The sequence below is a fragment of the Aedes albopictus genome, chromosome 2 (assembly GCF_035046485.1).
Source record: "Aedes albopictus strain Foshan chromosome 2, AalbF5, whole genome shotgun sequence".
NCBI classification, from domain to species: Eukaryota; Metazoa; Arthropoda; class Insecta; order Diptera; family Culicidae; genus Aedes; species Aedes albopictus.
In genome coordinates, this window is record NC_085137.1 from 442,507,807 (window position 1) to 442,530,945 (window position 23,139).

Consider the following 23,139-nt stretch of genomic DNA (forward strand, 5'->3'; position numbering starts at 1 on the left):
ATAATCAAGCTATTGATACACATGTTCCTTAATTACATTTCAATAACATGTTTTGTTGAAGTACAAGTTCTGTTATTGTTCTACTATTGATTATGAACAGTAGCACAACAGTAACAAGTTTTGAAATCAAACTAACAATTCGACAATTATGACTTGTCCCTTTGTTTTGTTCCATTTTTGTATTTCGTTTAAAAGGAGATTCCCGAAAGAATCCTCTGAAGAATTCCTTGAATCATATTCGGAACAACTCTTGGAAATTCTGGGGGATCTTCCCTGCGCCAGGAGTTCTTCAATAGAACTCCTGGCGCAATCTTAGAAATTCCAAAAGTATTAATTAGAATTCTTGGCAGAATCTTTTGAAAAACTTCTGGAGAATTCATCGGAAAAACTTCTGGTGAAATTCTCCAAACAAGTTCATTTTTATAACTTCGGGACAAATGATCACAGGAAATTCTGAAGAAATCCTTGAAAGGATTCTATGCAGCATTCTGGAGGAATTTCTAGAGAAGTCTTTAAAAATCCGTGAAAGATTCCGTCGAAGATCTCTCGGAGAAATTTCTGGAAGATTTTTCGGAGTTATTTATGGAAAAGTTTATGGCGAAATCTGTCCACGAAATTCTGGAAGAGTTATAAGACATATTCCTGAAAAAAATCTTAAAGAAGTCCCTCGATAAACAAAGAAGGAATATCTGACGGTATCCTTAGAGAAATCAATGGAGGAATTCTAAGTAAAATATTGCAGAAATTTCTGGTGAATGTCTTGTAGGAATCAACAAAGGAATTTCAGGAGAAAATCTTGCAAAATTCAAATGTTTTAGAATGAAATTAAAACTGAATATATAAATTCATGCATGGCAGGCAAAGAAAGCCCTTCAATTAATAATTGTGGAAGTGCTCAAATGGGCTGCAAAACGGTGAGTCGATAAGGAGAGCGTCCAATATAGCTCTGGTCCTCACAAGTTCCTACCTCATGCTTCCACGGGTCAAGCTATGACAAAGACCGCCAGTTAAGAGTTGTGTGCTTAGCTGGTAGTGCAGCCTGGACACTTTTGTCCTTCTGACTTCAGCTAGATTGAGGAGGTACGATCCGAGTGTCTGTTCACCAAGGAGGTGCGGCTCAAACAGCGTCTGTTCTGGCATCCAGCGGCTGAGTAAGAAACGCTACGCCACGCCCAGCTAGATCCAAGGTGGTAGCCCCATCAGCGTGGTCGTCCCAGTGTTGGTTGGGACGTTAAACAGAACTGGCACGATGGCCCTCCGGCGAGACAGGAGTGTTGGCGTAGGCCCAATAAGCCACCCGTTAAAATCCAGGAGAAAATACGACTCGATACAATCGGCAAAGACCCACGCGACGAAATAAGGATTACGATTGGAAACTTGGAACATGGAATTGCAAGTCACTAGGTTTCGCAGGATGTGACAGGATAATCTACGACGAACTACATCCCCGCAACTTCGACATCGTGGCGTTGCAGGAACTTTGTTGGACTGGACAGAAAGTGTGGAAAAGCGGGCATCGAGCGGCTACCTTCTACCAAAGCTGTGGCACCACCAATGAACTGGGAACAGGATTTATAGTGTTGGGCAAGATGCGACAACGTGTGATCGGGTGGCAGCCGATCAATGCAAGGATGTGCATGTTGAGAGTTAAGGGCCGTTTCTTCAACTACAGCATCATCAACGTCCACTGCCCACACGAAGGGAGACCTGATGACGAGAAAGAAGCGTTCTACGCGCAGTTAGAGCAAACATACGATGGTTGCTCGCCGCGTGACGTGAAAATCGTTGTCGGCGACATGAACGCGCAGGTAGGAAGGGAGGAAATGTACAGACCGGTAATCGGGCGAAACAGCCTGCACGCCGTATCGAATGATAACGGCCAGCGATGCGTAAACTTTGCAGCCTCCCGTGGTATGGTAGTCCGAAGCACCTTCTTCCCCCGCAAAGATATCCACGAAGCCACCTGGAGATCACCCGACCATCAAACAGAAAACCAAATCGACCACGTTCTAATCGACGGTAAATTCTTCTCGGATATAACCAATGTCCGCACATACCGCAGTGCGAATATAGATTCGGATCACTACTTAGTCGCTGTATGCATGCGCTCAAAACTTTCGACAGTTATCACTACGCGTCGAAGTCGAACGCCGCGACTCAACATCGAGCAACTTCGTAACGTAGAAGTGGCTCAAGACTACGGGCAGCAGTTAGCAGTGGCCCTACCAACGGAAGAGCAGCTTGGCGCAGCTACACTTGAAGATGGCTGGAGGGACATCCGATCCGCCATAGGTAGTACCTCGGCTACAGCACTAGGCTTCGCGACTCCGAATCACAGAAACGACTGGTACGACGGCGAATGTGAACAGTTGAAAAACGAGAAGAATGCAGCATGGGCGAGAATGCTGCAATACCGTACGAGAGCGAATGAGGCACGTTACAAACAGGCGCGGAACAGGCAGAACTCAGTCTTCCGGATGAAGAAGCGCCAGCAGGAAGAACGAGATCGCGAAGCGATGGAAGAGCTGTACCGCGCTAAGGACACACGAAAGTTCTACGATAAGCTGAACCGCTCGCGCAGAGGCTTTGTGCTACAAGCCGACATGTGCCGAGATAATCACGGGAATATTCTCACGAGCGAGCGTGAGGTAGTCGAGAGGTGGCGGCAGCATTACGATGAGCACCTCAATGGCGACGTTGCAAGCACCGCAGGTGGAGTGGTAACAGATCTAGGAGTATGTACACAGGACGAAAGACTTCCGGCCCCTGACCTCCAAGAGATTGAGGAGGAGGTTGGCCGGTTGAAAAACAACAAAGCCGCTGGAGCAGATCAACTACCAAGCGAGCTTCTAAAATACGGTGGAGAAGCACTGGTGAGAGCACTTGATTGGATCATTACCAAGATTTGCGAGGAGGAAGTATTACCGGAAGAATGGATGGAAGGTATCGTGTGTCCCATCTACAAAAAGGGCGACAAGTTGGATTGCGGGAACTATTGCGCGATCACACTACTGAGCGCTGCCTACAAGGTACTCTCCCAAATTTTATGCTGCCGTCTATCACCGATTGCAAGAGAGTTCGTGGGGCAATATCAGGCTGGATTCATGGGTGAACGCGCAACAACAGATCAGTTGTTCGCCATTCGCCAGGTGTTGCAGAAATGCCGCGAATACAACGTGCCCACACATCACTTGTTCATCGATTTCAAATCGGCGTATTATACAATCTATCGAGAACAGCTATGGCAGATTCACGAAGTCCGTTCAGCTGCTTGGTTCCGCTGATGATATTGATATTATTGCTCGTAAATTTGAGACGATGGCGGAAACGTACATCCAACTAAAGAGTGAAGCCAGGCGAATCGGATTAGTCATTAATGTGTCGAAGACAAAGTACATGATGGCAAAGGGCTCCAGGGAGGAATCACCGCGCCCGCCACCTCGAATTTATATCGACGGTGATGAAATCGAGGCGGTTGAAGAACTCGTGTACTTGGGCTCACTGGTGACCGCCGACAACGATACCAGCAGAGAAATTCAGAGGCGCATTGTGGCAAGAAATCGTGCTTACTTTGGACTCCGCAGAACTCTACGATCGAATAAAGTTCGCCGTAACACGAAGTTAACCATCTGCAAAACGCTGATTAGACCGGTCGTCCTCTATGTGCACGAAACATGGACCCTACGTGCAGAGGACCAACGCGACCTTGGAGTTTTCGAACGGAAGGTGTTGCGTACCATCTACGGCGGAGTGCAGATGGAAGACGGGACTTGGAGAAGGCGAATGAACCACGAGCTGTATCAGCTGCTGGGAGAACCAACCATCGTCCATACCGCGAAAATCGGGAGGCTACGGTGGGCGGGTCACGTCATCAGGATGTCGGATAGCAACCCGACTAAAATGGTTCTCGAGAGTCATCCGACCGGTACAAGAAGACGTGGAGCGCAGCGAGCTAGGTGGGTCGACCAAGTGGAGGACGATCTGCGGACCCTACGCAGAGTGCGGAACTGGAGACAAACAGCCATGGACCGAGTGGAATGGAGGCGGCTACTATGTACAGCAGAGGCCACCCCGGCCTTAGCCTGACCGGTAAGTAAGTAAGGAAGTGCTCAAAGAGCACTAAGTTGAAGAGAGGTCGGACAAGTTTCAGTCGGAACGTAGAGCCATAAAGAAGAAGAAGAAGTGGCTAGTGGCAACGAGGAATAGCACATTTAATAAAAATTGTTAAGTTCATTTTTTGTTACTGAAGTGATCGGTAGAATACAATAATAGCCGGTAAATTCGCAATAAAAAGTAAAAAATGTTTTTCGTGAGTTTGCTCGCGGCATCAGATCCCTAATTTACTAAAAATTTATGTCAAAGTTCATAAAGAAATTCCAAAAAGAAATGATAGCTGAAATTTTCGAGAAATTCCCTGTAAAATTTATAGCACAATCCTACCGATTATGCTGTCGTTTTGATAAATTCCAAGAGAATTTCTAGAGGATCCCAGTTGCGATCACCATAAGAATGAACGTCTAATGAAAAAAAAATTTAACGCGACTGCTAAAGAAGGTCCTGGTGACCTCCCAAAAGAATTTTCTAAAAACTCTGAAATCAAAGAGGTAATTCTAATAGAATGTTAAAGAAATTATAGCGGGAATCCATGATAAGTTCCTGAAGGAATTTCTAACTTTTCGATATAATTTCTAATAAAATTTCTAGAAAATCCCTAGCGGAAAACTTGGACAATTTTTTGGTCAATATCTCCACAAATTTCTTCTGCAATTTTCTCAAGGCATCTATGGATTTTATCAGGAGCTCGTCATGGATTCGTCCTTATTCCAGTGAGCAAATCTCTTAGCTCAAGAAACTCCAACTATCATTCTTCAGAATAATCTGCTTTAAATCTTACTAGATTTCTTCTAAAATAAGTCTAAAGTAGTCTAATAGGTCTAAAGTAGGTCGTAAGCTATTTAGGCGAAATCAAATTCAAAAGTTCCAAAAATACTTCCAAATTTCAAAAAACAACCTGTAACTCTTCCATGAACTCTATTGGAAAATTGTGCAAAATGTGTTCAAAAACTTTAGACAGAAAAAAAAACAAATAAATTTTATTGGAACTTTTTGACTCTTCAACTTATGGATGTTTGGAGTTCGTCCAGAATTCAGTTGATGATTATTTTCAGGATTTCAGTCAATTCATCTTGAGGATTTTCACAAATAAAAATAAATGTTAATTGGAGGAGAATTCAAAATTTCATAAATAGCTAAGAACAAACTTCTGGAGAACTTTTTGGAAGAATTCTAGAAAAGCATCCTGAACATTTCAGTGGAATTTTCAGGAGAAATTTCAAAAGCAACTACTTGAAATATCAAGGAGTAACTCATAAAAGAGTTCCAAAAAAATATGTGGATAAATACAAAAAGGAATGTTTTTGGAAAAAGGTAATATCTCAACAGGAATTTCAACAGAAATTCTAGAAGAAAATTCAGTAGTATCTCCAATCTTATAACAATTCTCGTAAGGAATTTCAGAATAAATTTCATATAATCATAGAAGGTTCTATTTGAGGTATCACAGATGCAGCTCTTCGGGAAATCAGAGGAAAAACTTGTGGAGAAATCCCAGAAAAAAATTGAGGAGTACCGTAATTTCGGGTGAAATTGATCACTTTTCACAGTTTTTGGCGTCTAATTTTTGAATAGTTATCGATATGGTCAAACTGAATGCTTTAAAACAAGTACGATCACGGGTTTCATCGGTTAACGAGGTTGAAACTATTACTGCAAATCATTTTAGTGCAATAAATATCATTTAAAATAAAAAATCAGACATTTTAGTTTCGGGGTGAAATTGATCAGTCAGTGAAATGTCTTTGTAAGTGCTGAAAATAAATTTTCCATATAAACTAACCACCCCAGAATGCGAAATGCTTTGTAAAACTCATACAAGTTTAGTAACTTCCTAATTATTTAAGTGTAAATTTTAATGATTCTAAGGAAAACGCCTAAAAGTATACAATTTTCATACTAAACAAGTCATTACTTTAGCAAAAGTACAATTTTATGCATAAATATCAATATTTACATTACTTTTGGTGACGAATTTGGGTTTAGCGAACACTTGGCAGCTATAAACATTGATCATAATATTTATTCCATGTGCGATACAGCTACGGTAGCAAAAGTTTGAAAGTGTCCTTGAAATTCGTCAAACACGCAGTTTCGGAAAATATTAAATTTAATACAGAAATATGTGACTAATTAGCTGTAAAACATGTAAACTCATCATTCAATAACCCTTGAGCCAGATGATGGTCATTTCCCACAAATTGTTTTAAGTTCAAAGCTTTATTTTTGACAAATAAAAATTGCCCTCACGTCGATCAATTTCACCCCACTGATCAATTCCACCCGAAATCACGGTACCAAAAATTATCATAAGAAATTTCTGGTAAAATACCAGAAAAACTGCTGGATGATTTTGAGAAGGATCTCAAGCAAAAATCCCTAACGAACTACTTCAGGAATCCAAGAAGCAATTAAGTTTTGGAGGAATCCGAGGTTCCAGAAGTATGAGAGTTCCTGAAAAAAACCCAGAAGGAACTCCTGGAAATATACCCGAGGAAAGTGGCACCATCGCACGGAAGTGCTCAGTTCGGGTCGTGTGTTTTTCTGCGAAAAGCTGGAGATAAATCGATATTGCTAATTTCAACTCGTATTCGTCACACAGTGGGACGGATTAATGAAAGTGGGACATTGAGTTGTGTGGCAAAACTATTTATCATAGCCATTCGATATCTTCTGGAGAGTTTCACATTTTTTCTTGTATTTTTAATGGTTTAATTTTTTGTATACTCACCTCGGTTTTTAATATGTGGTCAGAATCGTACGATGTCTATAGAAACATTGTAGATGAAGTCTTTTTGAGAAGCTTTGTCGGAACGGGAAAACTCTACCTCCAAAATTAACAAAGTTTCTGAAAATTTCTGAAAGCTATCAAGGTTACTCAATTTTATCGTTATAAAAATAAAACAATCAACAAATAAAAATCTATATTCAATTCAATATTCATATTGTACTAATTTAGGCAATAACAATCTCAAAATATTCAAGTAACAATACTGTTTTACTAAATTTAACACTCATTTCGAGCTAAATAGACCTGAGCCTCCCACTCTCCTATCACTCAACCGAACCGACGAATGCAGTGCTTAAACTGCGCCTCGCATTGAGCTCCGTTCGCTTGAAACTCGGCCAACTTTGGGACGTTCCGGAAAATTAATTCCGCTATGCTTTCCTGCTCGTCGTCATGGGGCTCCGAATTTTCCTCTCTACCCGTAGCCAACCTATCCCGAACCACCTGTTGCATTTTCCAGATGAAGGGTTTGATTTTGCAGATAAGCAATCGGATGCAACCGGAGTCATCGACTGGGGTGTTCTCCAGGTTGGCTAGGTCAGATTCTAGGTAATCTGTAATGTTGGTGTTCTGGATTGTGTTCAGCATGCCATCGAACTGTTTCGGTGGGTTGTTTAAGAGCCAGTCCAGGGGGGACTCCGACTGCAGAATGGACGATTCTTCCGCCTTTGTGAATTCCAGGTCGTTGTTCTCGTCCAGGCCTGGCTTCTTCAGGGTTCCAAGGTTCGTTGCGATCTAGAATCGATTCTTTTGTAAGTCGGACATGATGATGAATACTAAAATCTCAACTACTTACCACGTGAGCCACGAAAATCAGTGCATTCATTATCAACGCACCCAGCTTGCTTCCATCCAGTCCGATCAGCTTCCAAATCAGAACCATCATCGAGGCAGCCTTCTGCTGGAGCGGCGTGTTCTCCTGCGGTTTGAGGAAAATCCCTTGCTTGGAGAACCCCTTCGCCACCAGATCTGCCACGTCCGTTATGGTCTCGATTCCGAACAAGCTACCCGCCATTCGGACACCGTTTTTGATGTCCTGGACGAAGTCTCCCCCAACCGGATCCGGTCCCCCGATGACCACCAGCACCAACAGAAGCACCACCACGGCCGCCAACCGCATTCGTTTCATTGTCGAAAGCCCGGTGTCTCACTCACCACTTCCGCGTGTGGATTTTTGCTCGGGGGTGAAACCTGATCCACTCTCTCCACAAGTCACCACTCAGTCACGGCGGCAGTTTCACGTCCAGACACAAAAACGCGGGCACTTGGATTCCGGGCTGAAGAAGAACTAACCCGAGTGCAGCAGGTTGGCGACAAAAACTCTTCCGGATGCCACCGTTCGGTTTAGTCTTTTGATGGTTGGGGAAGGATGGAGTGATGTTCTTTTTTCGTAAGCTTCAACTTGACTGCTTGAATGCGAAGCAACATGACTCCGAAACAGCAGTGTGGGATGTAGCGGGAATCACAGATATGCAGGGTGGATAGATAGCAGTTACCTACCGTCGTCGTTGTCGTCGCGTCCGCCCTCATGTGGAACGACTGTCGAAGCGGAGAATGCACTGCAGCATGTCGTTGTCGTCTTTGAAGGGGCGCAGGTTGGAAGAGTGTCCTACGTTATACATCGGTTACGCTTTAGGATTTCCTTTACAGAGCGTCACTCTTTATCAGTTTTATTAAATTCATGTTTTTGTCGAATCTCATGCTAATAAAAACAACCTAAACCCATACTCTCAATTTATTAAAAAAAAAAAAAATTAAATCGGTTTCAACATTTCGCAAATACCAAAACAAATAAATTAGTATTGGTGCAACTCTTTAGCATTAGCATGATAATAAAGGAATCGGGTTTCGAAGCCGCGAAAGTTGTATGTCCCACGCACGTTGGACAATATTTCAGTCATCCAAAGAGACACCGGCAAAGGTGTCGGCAAAACGATTAATTTCTATTTTTGGAACAAAAAAAAAATCGCGAGGGTAATGTGGTGGCATAAAACACCACTTAAGCCTAAGCTGGTTGACAAGGGTGGCTGCTGCCGATTCGCGAAATCTAGGTAGGATTATTTTTAGAAGCGCAATCAACAAATGAGTTTGATGGTGGCAATTCGTTCCAAGACATCTTGAACATTGGCGTAAATAGAGGGTGGCCAGGGGGGGGCCTGGCCCCCTCCAGAATAATCCATTTTGGAAAAAAATCACGCAATTCAGGCAAAAAGTATCTTTTCAGTATAAAAAATCTATATCGACATGGCCTTGCCCCCCCCCCCCCCCTAGAGCTATGACCTAGTTACGCCAATAATCTTGAAAGCTAATAACTAGCAGCTGTTCGTTTCACCAAATAAATTGGTCGATTTCTAAGAGGGGTACTGAATTGATACAGATGAAACAAATGTCAGATAAATGGAATGAAACTGTTAGTGATGAGGAAGAAAACGGATCTACATTTTCCTTGAATAAAATACAGTGAAGACCCGATTTGTCAGCCCCAGATTCGGCTTTAGGACAGAAGGTCGAAGAACAAACGGTCGAAGGACAAAAGGTCGAAGGACAAAAGATAGAATGGACAGAAGGTCGAATGGACATAAGGTCGAATGGGACAAAAGGTCGAATGGGATGAAAGGTCGAATGGGACAAAAGGTCGAATTTTAGTAGACCAATTTACCAGCTGGTATTTCTCGCTTATAAGACAAACATTTTTGAGAAGTCGTTGTTGCCGCTCATTGAAAGAAACATTGTAGTGCTGTTATAGAAATCATATGCATTTCAGTCACTAACATTTCCATAGGAAATTTTTCCTTCTTTTGTTAGTTGGCTGCTCTTGCAAGTTCTGTTAATGTAGTATTTATTTAATGGCAATTTAGTTTGGTTTTTTGTTCAGGAATTTTTCCTTCTTGAATTTATAGGCTGTTCTTTTAACTTTTGTTAGTGAAATAATTAATGACTCCTTAGGGACTTATTTTTCAATCAGAAATTTTGCCTTCTTCTTTTCAATATCTGTTCTTTCTAACTATACTGCAGAAACATTCGTTAACTACTTGTTGTGATCATCCCCTCTTGGATTGATAGGTAGATCCTAATAATTATCCTGTATAAGTAAACAATTTCATTTTGTTTGCTCATACAGGCGTTACGCCAAAAATTGAGAATTTTCGATCCCCCTCTCCCTAACTAACTATATTGCTTGTTACACTTTTGCAAACCACCCTCCACCTATAATCGTGACGTACTTCATGGATCACCCCTATAATACCCAGAAATTTGTCCTTTTCTAATTTATAGACTGCTTGACTTTATTTAATCGCATTAATGATCGGAATTTCAAATGAGAATATTCCGAACTATGATTCATCTTTCTTCAACCCATAGGCTGTTCTTTCAAGGAATCAGAGATGGCATGCTCCTCAGTGCGAAACGTGAGAAGAGAAAACATACACTCTACACACGACTTTCAACGAGAGCGAGGGTGAACTACGCAACTTTTTTCACACAAAAACCACCCGCTCACCCTCAAAATGAGTGCTCAAACAAATGTTAGAACAAACATGTTTTTTTTTCAGTTTCTGCGTGCACATTTTGTGCGCGCAGAAAATGTGCACACAAAAATTCGTGTTGAGAACGCACTCAGTCGTGCTTCCAGTGCAATACCGTGTGTACCACAGGAGTATAAAAGTACTTGCTTGTCTTAGATATCACATAAATCACAGACAAATAGATGTGACACTAACGAAATTTCAATCTCATATATCTCATGATCCTGATTACTTAGAAAGTTGGTATCTTCGGCAAAGTTGTTTGGCTGGTCAAGGACTAACCGATAATAAGATTTAAGATTCAAAATTCCACAACTAGGCGGTGCTAGTGAGCTAAAAAAATTGTTTTTCATAAATATCAGGAAAATTTGCAAAAAAAATGCAATTAGCGTCGCCTAGCTGCAGAAACTTGAGCCAAACGGTAATTATTCTGAAAGCCCTTGATCTACCAAATCATATTGCCGAAGAAACCATCTTTCTACAAAATGAGGATGCTGAGATATGCGAAATTTAAAATTTGTTTGCTCTCTAGCGCCGCCTAGCGGTAGAATTTTGAATCTTGAATCTTATTATCGGTTAGCCCTTGACCAGCCAAACAACTTTGCCGAAGACACCAACTCTCTAAGTAATCAGGATCATGAGATATATGAGATTGAAAATTCGCTAGTGTCACATCTACTTGTCTGTGATTTATGTGATATCTTAGACAAGCAGATGCTACACTGACAAAATTTCCATCCCATATATCTCAGAAACCTGATTACTTAGAGAGTTGGTTTCTTCGGCAAAGTTGTTCAGCTGGTCAAGGGCTTTCAGAATATGGGCCGTGTGATTCGTGATTTCACCGCTAGGCGGCGTTTAATAGCGTACAAATTTTACATTTCACATATCTCAGCATTCTGATTCTTTAGAAAGATGGTGTCTTCGGCAAAATTGATTGGTAGATCAAGGGCTTTCGGGATAGTTATCGTTTGGTTCGAGTTTCTGCAGCTAGGTGGCGCTAGTTGCAATTTTTTGCAAATTTTCCTGATATCGTTTTCGTGACGGAGAGCAAAAAATTGAAATCTCCATACAAATGGCTCAACTTTGGCTCTCCAGAACTCTAAGATTTCCCAACAAAACAACAATTATTTTGCATCATTTGAAAGAACTACTCTTTATCTTTCGATTTCTAGCTTTGACTACCTAGACAAATCGGAAATAAAAATTATGCGACAGACAAAACTTTTTCATATTTTACGGCTTTTGTCCACTTTTTGTTTACCTTGTTGTGGTAAATCTCACAGGCAACGTAAACAAACGTGTGTTTACACACAAACAAGTATTAGTAATAGCTTAATTTTTGAAACAGTTTACATCACATAAAACAAAGTCTAAACAGATGAAAAAAATATGCAAAACTGCTACCGCTCAACAGCACAATTGTGCTGGTTCGTCACGAAAGGGATATACAGGGTGTTTGTTTCCGGACTTTAAATAATTTGGGGGCAGATAGGTCTTAATGAGACATGAAAAAGTGCCCAAGGAACATGGGGTCGCAAATCACTGCTAAGTGAGTTATTCAAAATTCTGTGATTTTTAACATGCAAAACTTTAAAAAATTGTATCTCAGCTATCTTTGATCAAAATCTCAATCTTTTTGCATGAATTGAAAGCGTGAACCATTGTGCTGTTATGCTTCTTGGACAAAAACTCGATCTGAAGTGATTAACATGCTTAAATTTTGGAAAGTTTGCGGCAAAAGCAGAAAAAAATGCTCTTTTTTTAGGTATTTTTGTTGTTTTTTAATAAAAACACGTAGTAAAGTAGAAAAGTGATATTCTACAAAAGATTGTTTATGTTGTTTTCTACCAAACTCTCTTTGGGACCAACATTGATTTTTTTGTAGTTTGGCCACAATAATTAATTCAAAGTTAGGTAAGAAACTCATCGAATTGCGAAAAACATCGCCCCGATTTCATTGAACCGTGCTTTGGCAGCACTTCCCGTTCGTGTGCTTGCTGTTTTCTCTCCCACCAGCAGGCAAGCGAAACTATTGCAACGCACATGAATAGCCAAACATTGCCACACAACCAACCAACTGGTCCTGATTGGTGTTATGTTTGGTCGTGCATAACAAACATTGCACCAATCTGGGCGAGTTGGTCGTTCGGGTGGAGAGCCGGAGAAGTTTGTAGCCATGACCATGCCTCTGTTATTGTTGATGTGGGGAATGCGCACAGTTCAAAGCGGCGCATCGAATTTCCGCTATGGCGGAAAGCAATGCGGAGGTTGCGTGCGAAAGGACGCGCGCAAGATTTTTAAAACATTGCTATGCTAGTAGCGATACCAATGTTAGTCGCCGAGAGCAAGACGAGCTGCGTGGTGTTTAAAATCCTCTGCCGAGTTGGGTTTCCTTGCACTCGCAGTTGAACTGCGGTGCTATTCAGATGGGGTGGGGTTATGCTCAGATATTATTTTATTGATTTTAAATAAGTAATTTAATGAATAATTCCATAATTAATGTGTGTTAATTTATTAGTGTTGTATAATTACAGCTAATTTGATAAATAAGCTGTGATTATTCTTTTTTCTGGCATTACATACCATCGGGTACACAGTCTGTTCTGTACTATTTAAGGTATGAATGGGAGATATTAAGGTGGATTATTGCGGGAAGTAGGGGGTTTTAAATAAATGTTCGGAAATTTAAGATAATATAGGGGAGCATTCTGAGGGAAGTTGGTTCCTCCCAATAAGTGTTCGGTAATTTTAGGTGATATTGGAGGGCATTCTTAGGGAAGTTGGTTCCTCCCAATAAATGTTCGGTAATTTTAGGTGACATTAGGGGGCATTCTGAGGGAAGTCGGTTCCTCCCAAAAAGTGTTCGGTAATTTTAGGTGACATTAGGGGGCATTCTGAGGAAAGTCGGTTCCTCCCAAAAAGTGTTCGGTAATTTAAGGTGATAGTAGGAGGCATTCTGAGGGAAGTTGGTTCCTCCCAATAAGTGTTCGGAATTTTTAGGTGATATTGGAGGGCATTCTTAGGGAAGTCGGTTCCTCCCAATAAGTGTTCGGTAATTTTAGGTGATATTAGGGGGCATTCTGAGGGAAGTCGATTCCTCCCAATAAGTGTTCGGTAATTTTAGGTGATATCAGGGGGCATTCTGAGTGAAGTCGATTCCTCCCAATAAGTGTTCGGTAATTTTAGGTGATATTGGAGGGCATTCTTAGGGAAGTTGGTTCCTCCCAATAAATGTTCGGTAATTTTAGGTGACATTAGGGGGCATTCTGAGGGAAGTCGGTTCCTCCCAAAAAGTGTTCGGTAATTTTAGGTGACATTAGGGGGCATTCTGAGGAAAGTCGGTTCCTCCCAAAAAGTGTTCGGTAATTTAAGGTGATAGTAGGAGGCATTCTGAGGGAAGTTGGTTCCTCCCAATAAGTGTTCGGAATTTTTAGGTGATATTGGAGGGCATTCTTAGGGAAGTCGGTTCCTCCCAATAAGTGTTCGGTAATTTTAGGTGATATTAGGGGGCATTCTGAGGGAAGTCGATTCCTCCCAATAAGTGTTCGGTAATTTTAGGTGATATCAGGGGGCATTCTGAGTGAAGTCGATTCCTCCCAATAAGTGTTCGGTAATTTTAGGTGATATTGGAGGGCATTCTTAGGGAAGTTGGTTCCTCCCAATAAATGTTCGGTAATTTTAGGTGACATTAGGGGGCATTCTGAGGGAAGTCGGTTCCTCCCAAAAAGTGTTCGGTAATTTTAGGTGACATTAGGGGGCATTCTGAGGGAAGTCGGTTCCTCCCAATAAGTGTTCGATAATTTTAGGTGACATTAGGGGGCATTCTGAGGGAAGTCGGTTCCTCCCAAAAAGTGTTCGGTAATTTAAGGTGATAGTGGGAGGCATTCTGAGGGAAGTTGGTTCCTCCTAATAAGTGTTCGGAATTTTTAGGTGATATTGGAGGGCATTCTTAGGGAAGTCGGTTCCTCCCAATAAGTGTTCGGTAATTTTAGGTGATATTAGGGGGCATTCTGAGGGAAGTCGATTCCTCCCAATAAGTGTTCGGTAATTTTAGGTGATATCAGGGGGCATTCTGAGTGAAGTCGGTTCCTCCCAATAAGTGTTCGGTAATTTTAGGTGATATTAGGGGGCATTCTGAGTGAAGTCGGTTCCTCCCAATAAGTGTTCGGTAATTTTAGGTGATATCAGGGGGCATTCTGAGTGAAGCCGATTCCTCCCAATAAGTGTTCGGTAATTTTAGGTGATATCAGGGGGCATTCTGAGGGAAGTTGGTTCCTCCCAATAAGTGTTCGGTAATTTTAGGTGATATCAGGGGGCATTCTGAGTGAAGTCGGTTCCTCCCAATAAGTGTTCGATAATTTTAGGTGATATTAGGGGGCATTCTGAGGGAAGTCGGTTCCTCCCAAAAAGTGTTCGGTAATTTAAGGTGATAGTGGGAGGCATTCTGAGGGAAGTTGGTTCCTCCCAATAAGTGTTCGGTAATTTTAAGTGATATTGGAGGGCATTCTTAGGGAAGTTGGTTCCTCCCAATAAATGTTTGGTAATTTTAGGTGATAGTGGGAGGCATTCTGAGGGAAGTTGGTTCCTCCCAATAAGTGTTCGGAATTTTTAGGTGATATTGGAGGGCATTCTTAGGGAAGTCGGTTCCTCCCAATAAGTGTTCGGTAATTTTAGGTGATATTAGGGGGCATTCTGAGGGAAGTCGGTTCCTCCCAATAAGTGTTCGGTAATTTTAGGTGATATCAGGGGGCATTCTGAGTGAAGTCGGTTCCTCCCAATAAGTGTTCGGTAATTTTAGGTGATATTAAGGGGCATTCTGAGGGATGTCGGTTCCTCCCAATAAGTGTTCGGTAATTTTAGGTGATAGTGGGAGGCATTCTTAGGGAAGTTGGTTCCTCCCAATAAGTGTTCGGTAATTTTAGGTGATATTGGAGGGCATTCTTAGGGAAGTTGGTTCCTCCCAATAAATGTTCGGTAATTTTAGGTGATAGTGGGAGGCATTCTGAGGGAAGTTGGTTCCTCCCAATAAGTGTTCGGAATTTTTAGGTGATATTGGAGGGCATTCTTAGGGAAGTCGGTTCCTCCCAATAAGTGTTCGGTAATTTTAGGTGATATCAGGGGGCATTCTGAGTGAAGTCGGTTCCTCCCAATAAGTGTTCGGTAATTTTAGGTGATATTAGGGGGCATTCTGAAGGAAGTCGGTTCCTCCCAATAAGTGTTCGGTAATTTTAGGTGATATTAAGGGGCATTCTGAGGGATGTCGGTTCCTCCCAATAAGTGTTCGGTAATTTTAGGTGATAGTGGGAGGCATTCTGAGTGAAGTTGGTTCCTCCCAATAAGTGTTCGGTAATTTTAGGTGATATTAGGGGGCATTCTGAGGGAAGATGGTTCCTCCCAATAAGTGTTCGGTAATTTTAGGTGATATTAGGGGGCATTCTGAGGGATGTCGGTTCCTCCCAATAAGTGTTCGGTAATTTTAGGTGATATTAGGGGGCATTCTGAAGGAAGTTGGTTCCTCCCAATAAGTGTTCGGTAATTTTAGGTGATATTAAGGGGCATTCTGAGGGATGTCGGTTCCTCCCAATAAGTGTTCGGTAATTTTAGGTGATAGTGGGAGGCATTCTGAGGGAAGTTGGTTCCTCCCAATAAGTGTTCGGTAATTTTAGGTGATAGTGGGAGGCATTCTTAGGGAAGTTGGTTCCTTCCAATAAGCGTTCGGTAATTTTATATGATATTAGGGGGCATTCTGAGGGAAGTCGGTTCCTCCCAATAAGTGTTCGGTAATTTTAGGTGATAGTGGGAGGCATTCTGAGTGAAGTTGGTTCCTCCCAATAAGTGTTCGGTAATTTTAGGTGATATTAGGGGGCATTCTGAGGGAAGATGGTTCCTCCCAATAAGTGTTCGGTAATTTTAGGTGATATTAGGGGGCATTCTGAGGGATGTCGGTTCCTCCCAATAAGTGTTCGGTAATTTTAGGTGATAGTGGGAGGCATTCTGAGGGAAGTTGGTTCCTCCCAATAAGTGTTCGGTAATTTTAGGTGATAGTGGGAGGCATTCTTAGGGAAGTCGGTTCCTCCCAATAAGTGTTCAATAATTTTAGGTGATATTGGAGTGCATTCTTAGGGAAGTTGGTTCCTCCCAATAAATGTTCGGTAATTTTAGGTGATAGTGGGAGGCATTCTGAGGGAAGTTGGTTCCTCCCAATAAGTGTTCGGTAATTTTAGGTGATAGTGGGAGGCATTCTTAGGGAAGTTGGTTCCTCCCAATAAGTGTTCGGTAATTTTAGGTGATATTAGGGGGCATTCTGAAGGAAGTCGGTTCCTCCCAATAAGTGTTCGGTAATTTTAGGTGATATTAAGGGGCATTCTGAGGGATGTCGGTTCCTCCCAATAAGTGTTCGGTAATTTTAGGTGATAGTGGGAGGCATTCTGAGTGAAGTTGGTTCCTCCCAATAAGTGTTCGGTAATTTTAGGTGATATTAGGGGGCATTCTGAGGGAAGATGGTTCCTCCCAATAAGTGTTCGGTAATTTTAGGTGATATTAGGGGGCATTCTGAGGGATGTCGGTTCCTCCCAATAAGTGTTCGGTAATTTTAGGTGATATTAGGGGGCATTTTGAAGGAAGTTGGTTCCTCCCAATAAGTGTTCGGTAATTTTAGGTGATATTAAGGGGCATTCTGAGGGATGTCGGTTCCTCCCAATAAGTGTTCGGTAATTTTAGGTGATAGTGGGAGGCATTCTGAGGGAAGTTGGTTCCTCCCAATAAGTGTTCGGTAATTTTAGGTGATATCAGGGGGCATTCTGAGGGAAGTCGGTTCCTCCCAATAAGTGTTCGGTAATTTTAGGTGATATTGGAGGGCATTCTTAGGGAAGTCGGTTCCTCCCAATAAGTGTTCGGTAATTTTAGGTGATATCAGGGGGCATTCTGAGGGAAGTCGGTTCCTCCCAATAAGTGTTCGATAATTTTAGGTGATATTAGGGGGCATTCTGAGGGAAGTCGGTTCCTCCCAATAAGTGTTCGGTAATTTTAGGTGATATCAGGGGGCATTCTGAGGGAAGTCGGTTCCTCCCAATAAGTGTTCGATAATTTTAGGTGATATTAGGGGGCATTCTGAGGGAAGTCGGTTCCTCCCAAAAAGTGTTCGGTAATTTAAGGTGATAGTGGGAGGCATTCTGAGGGAAGTTGGTTCCTCCCAATAAGTGTTCGGTAATTTTAGGTGATATTGGAGGGCATTCTTAGGGAAGTTGGTTCCTCCCAATAAATGTTCGGTAATTTTAGGTGATAGTGGGAGGCATTCTGAGGGAAGTTGGTTCCTCCCAATAAGTGTTCGGTAATTTTAGGTGATAGTGGGAGGCATTCTTAGGGAAGTTGGTTCCTTCCAATAAGCGTTCGGTAATTTTATATGATATTAGGGGGCATTCTGAGGGAAGTCGGTTCCTCCCAATAAGTGTTCGGTAATTTTAGGTGATAGTGGGAGGCATTCTGAGGGAAGTTGGTTCCTCCCAATAAGTGTTCGGTATTTTTAGGTGATATTGGAGGGCATTCTTAGGGAAGTTGGTTCCTCCCAATAAATGTTCGGTAATTTTAGGTGATAGTGGGAGGCATTCTTAGGGAAGTCGGTTCCTCCCAATAAGTGTTCGGTAATTTTAGGTGATATCAGGGGGCATTCTGAGGGAAGTCGGTTCCTCCCAATAAGTGTTCGGTAATTTTAGGTGATATTGGAGGGCATTCTTAGGGAAGTCGGTTCCTCCCAATAAGTGTTCGGTAATTTTAGGTGATATCAGGGGGCATTCTGAGGGAAGTCGGTTCCTCCCAATAAGTGTTCGATAATTTTAGGTGATATTAGGGGGCATTCTGAGGGAAGTCGGTTCCTCCCAAAAAGTGTTCGGTAATTTTAGGTGATAGTGGGAGGCATTCTGAGGGAAGTCGGTTCCTCCCAATAAGTGTTCGATAATTTTAGGTGATATTAGGGGGCATTCTGAGGGAAGTCGGTTCCTCCCAATAAGTGTTCGGTAATTTTAGGTGATAGTGGGAGGCATTCTGAGGGAAGTTGGTTCCTCCCAATAAGTGTTCGGTAATTTTAGGTGATAGTGGGAGGCATTCTTAGGGAAGTTGGTTCCTTCCAATAAGCGTTCGGTAATTTTATATGATATTAGGGGGCATTCTGAGGGAAGTCGGTTCCTCCCAATAAGTGTTCGGTAATTTTAGGTGATAGTGGGAGGCATTCTGAGGGAAGTTGGTTCCTCCCAATAATTGTTCGGTAATTTTAGGTGATAGTGGGAGGCATTCTTAGGGAAGTCGGTTCCTCCCAATAAGTGTTCGGTAATTTTAGGTGATATCAGGGGGCATTCTGAGGGAAGTCGGTTCCTCCCAATAAGTGTTCGGTAATTTTAGGTGATATTGGAGGGCATTCTTAGGGAAGTCGGTTCCTCCCAATAAGTGTTCGGTAATTTTAGGTGATATCAGGGGGCATTCTGAGGGAAGTCGGTTCCTCCCAATAAGTGTTCGATAATTTTAGGTGATATTAGGGGGCATTCTGAGGGAAGTCGGTTCCTCCCAATAAGTGTTCGGTAATTTTAGGTGATATCAGGGGGCATTCTGAGGGAAGTCGGTTCCTCCCAAAAAGTGTTCGGTAATTTAAGGTGATAGTGGGAGGCATTCTGAGGGAAGTTTGTTCCTCCCAATAAGTGTTCGGTAATTTTAGGTGATATTGGAGGGCATTCTTAGGGAAGTCGGTTCCTCCCAATAAGTGTTCGGTAATTTTAGGTGATATTAAGGGGCATTCTGAGGGATGTCGGTTCCTCCCAAAAAGTGTTCGGTAATTTAAGGTGATAGTGGGAGGCATTCTGAGGGAAGTTGGTTCCTCCCAATAAATGTTCGGTAATTTTAGGTGATATTGGAGGGCATTCTTAGGGAAGTCGGTTCCTCCCAATAAGTGTTCGGTAATTTTAGGTGATATTAAGGGGCATTCTGAGGGATGTCGGTTCCTCCCAATAAGTGTTCGGTAATTTTAGGTGATAGTGGGAGGCATTCTTAGGGAAGTTGGTTCCTTCCAATAAGTGTTCGGTAATTTTATATGATATTAGGGGGCATTCTGAAGGAAGTCGGTTGTTCCCAATAAGTGTTCGGTTATTTTAGGTGATATTAGGGGGCATTCTGAGGGAAGTCGGTTCCTCCCAATTAGTGTTCGGTAATTTTAGGTGATAGTGGGAGGCATTCTTAGGGAAGTTGGTTTTTCCCAATAAGTGTTCGGTAATTTTAGGTGATATTAGGGGGCATTCTGAGGGAAGATGGTTCCTCCCAATAAGTGTTCGGTAATTTTAGGTGATATTAGGGGCATTCTGAGGGATGTCGGTTCCTCCCAATAAGTGTTCGGTAATTTTAGGTGATATTAGGGGGCATTCTGAAGGAAGTTGGTTCCTCCCAATAAGTGTTCGGTAATTTTAGGTGATAGTGGGAGGCATTCTTAGGGAAGTCGGTTCCTCCCAATAAGTGTTCGGTAATTTTAGGTGATATTAGGGGGCATTCTGAGGGATGTCGGTTCCTCCCAATAAGTGTTCGGTAATTTTGGGTGATATTAGGGGGCATTCTGAAGGAAGTTGGTTCCTCCCAATAAGTGTTCGGTAATTTTAGGTGATATTAAGAAGCATTCTGAGGGATGTCGGTTCCTCCCAATAAGTGTTCGGTAATTTTACTTGATAGTGGGAGGCATTCTTAGGGAAGTCGGTTCCTCCCAATAAGTGTTCGGTAATTTTAGGTGATATTGGAGGGCATTCTTAGGCAAGTTGGTTCCTCCCAATAAGTGTTCGGTAATTTTAGGTGATATTAGGGGGCATTCTGAGGGAAGTCGGTTCCTCCTAATAATTGTTCGGTAATTTTAGGTGATATTAGGGGGCATTCTAAGGGAAGTCGGTTCCTCCCAATAAGTGTTCGGTAATTTTAGGTGATATTAGGGGGCATTCTGAGGGAAGTCGGTTCCTCCCAATAAGTGTTCGGTAATTTTAGGTGATATTAAGGGGCATTCTGAGGGGAGTCGGTTCCTCCCAATAAGTTTTCGGTAACTTTAGGTGATATTGGAGGGCATTCTTAGGGAAGTTGGTTCCTCCCAATAAGTGTTCGGTAATTTTAGGTGATAGTGGGAGGCATTCTGAGGGATGTTGGTTCCTCCCAATAAGTGTTCGGTAATTTTAAGTGATATTAGGGGGGGTAATCTGAAGGAAGTAAGTTTCTCCCAATAAGTGTTCGGTAATTTTAGGTGATATTAGGGGGCATTCTGAGGGAAGTCGGTTCCTCCCAATAAGTGTTCGGTAATTTTAGGTGATATTAGGGGGCATTCTGAGAGAAGTCGGTTCCTCCCAATAAGTGTTCGGTAATTTTAGGTGATATTAGGGGGCATTCTGAGGGAAGTCGGTTCCTCCCAATAAGTGTTCGGTAATTTTAGGTGATATTAAGGGGCATTCTGAGGGAAGTCGGTTCCTCCCAATAAGTGTTCGGTAATTTTAGGTGATATTGGGAGGCATTCTGAGGGAAGTCGGTTCCTCCCAATAAGTGTTCGGTAATTTTAGGTGATATTGGAGGGCATTCTGAGGGATGTTGGTTCCTCCCAATAAGTGTTCGGTAATTTTAAGTGATATTAGGGGGGGTAATCTGAAGGAAGTAAGTTTCTCCCAATAAGTGTTCGGTAATTTTAGGTGATATTAGGGGGCATTCTGAGGGAAGTCGGTTCCTCCCAATAAGTGTTCGGTAATTTTAGGTGATATTAAGGGGCATTCTGAGGGAAGTCGGTTCCTCCCAATAAGTGTTCGGTAATTTTAGGAGATATTGGAGGGCATTCTGAGGGAAGTTGGTTCCTCCCAATAAGTGTTCGGTAATTTTAGGTGATATTGGAGGGCATTCTGAGGGAAGTTGGTTCCTCCCAATAAGTGTTCGGTAATTTTCGGTGATATTGGAGAGCATTCTGATGGAAGTTGGTTCCTCCCAATAAGTGTTCGGTAATTTTAGGTGATATTAGGGGGCATTCTGAGGGAAGTCGGTTCCTCCCAATAAGTGTTCGGTAATTTTAGGTGATATCAGGGAGCATTCTGAGTGAAGTCGGTTCCTCCCAATAAGTGTTCGGTAATTTTAGGTGATATTAAGGGGCATTCTGAGGGATGTCGGTTCCTCCCAATAAGTGTTCGGTAATTTTAGGTGATAGTGGGAGGCATTCTTAGGGAAGTTGGTTCCTCCCAATAAGTGTTCGGAATTTTTAGGTGATATTGGAGGGCATTCTTAGGGAAGTCGGTTCCTCCCAATAAGTGTTCGGTAATTTTAGGTGATATTAGGGGGCATTCTGAGGGAAGTCGGTTCCTCCCAATAAGTGTTCGATAATTTTAGGTGATATTAGGGGGCATTCTGAGGGAAGTCGGTTCCTCCCAAAAAGTGTTCGGTAATTTAAGGTGATAGTGGGAGGCATTCTGAGGGAAGTTGGTTCCTCCCAATAAGTGTTCGGAATTTTTAGGTGATATTGGAGGGCATTCTTAGGGAAGTCGGTTCCTCCCAATAAGTGTTCGGTAATTTTAGGTGATATCAGGGGGCATTCTGAGTGAAATCGGTTCCTCCCAATAAGTGTTCGGTAATTTTAGGGGATATCAGAGGGCATTCTGAGTGAAGTCGATTCCTCCCAATAAGTGTTCGGTAATTTTAGGTGATATTGGAGGGCATTCTTAGGGAAGTTGGTTCCTCCCAATAAATGTTCGGTAATTTTAGGTGACATTAGGGGGCATTCTGAGGGAAGTCGGTTCCTCCCAAAAAGTGTTCGGTAATTTTAGGTGACATTAGGGGGCATTCTGAGGGAAGTCGGTTCCTCCCAAAAAGTGTTCGGTAATTTAAGGTGATAGTAGGAGGCATTCTGAGGGAAGTTGGTTCCTCCCAATAAGTGTTCGGAATTTTTAGGTGATATTGGAGGGCATTCTTAGGGAAGTCGGTTCCTCCCAATAAGTGTTCGGTAATTTTAGGTGATATTAGGGGGCATTCTGAGGGAAGTCGATTCCTCCCAATAAGTGTTCGGTAATTTTAGGTGATATCAGGGGGCATTCTGAGTGAAGTCGGTTCCTCCCAATAAGTGTTCGGTAATTTTAGGTGATATTAGGGGGCATTCTGAGTGAAGTCGGTTCCTCCCAATAAGTGTTCGGTAAGTTTAGGTGATATCAGGGGGCATTCTGAGGGAAGTTGGTTCCTCCCAATAAGTGTTCGGTAATTTTAGGTGATATCAGGGGGCATTCTGAGTGAAGTCGATTCCTCCCAATAAGTGTTCGGTAAGTTTAGGTGATATCAGGGGGCATTCTGAGGGAAGTTGGTTCCTCCCAATAAGTGTTCGGTAATTTTAGGTGATATCAGGGGGCATTCTGAGTGAAGTCGGTTCCTCCCAAAAAGTGTTCGGTAATTTAAGGTGATAGTGGGAGGCATTCTGAGGGAAGTTGGTTCCTCCCAATAAGTGTTCGGAATTTTTAGGTGATATTGGAGGGCATTCTTAGGGAAGTCGGTTCCTCCCAATAAGTGTTCGGTAATTTTAGGTGATATTAGGGGGCATTCTGAGGGAAGTCGGTTCCTCCCAATAAGTGTTCGGTAATTTTAGGTGATATCAGGGAGCATTCTGAGTGAAGTCGGTTCCTCCCAATAAGTGTTCGGTAATTTTAGGTGATATTAAGGGGCATTCTGAGGGATGTCGGT

General features: G+C 42.4%; 2 protein-coding genes across 11 annotated transcripts in view; one reads left to right on the forward strand and one right to left on the reverse strand.

The window, feature by feature from the left end:
- LOC109397319 (EGFR adapter protein) overlaps nucleotides 1-23,139 on the forward strand; it is a 275,114-nt gene that overhangs the window by 167,943 nt on the left and 84,032 nt on the right. The window lies entirely within an intron of this gene.
- On the reverse strand, nucleotides 7,004-9,754 carry LOC109420248 (uncharacterized). The gene is made up of 2 exons (XM_019694587.3): nucleotides 7,698-9,754; nucleotides 7,004-7,636 (listed from the first exon to the last, which is right to left on the reverse strand). Exons 1-2 carry the CDS (start codon nucleotides 8,028-8,030, stop codon nucleotides 7,172-7,174), a joined length of 798 nt encoding a protein of 265 aa, XP_019550132.3. The 5' UTR covers nucleotides 8,031-9,754; the 3' UTR covers nucleotides 7,004-7,171.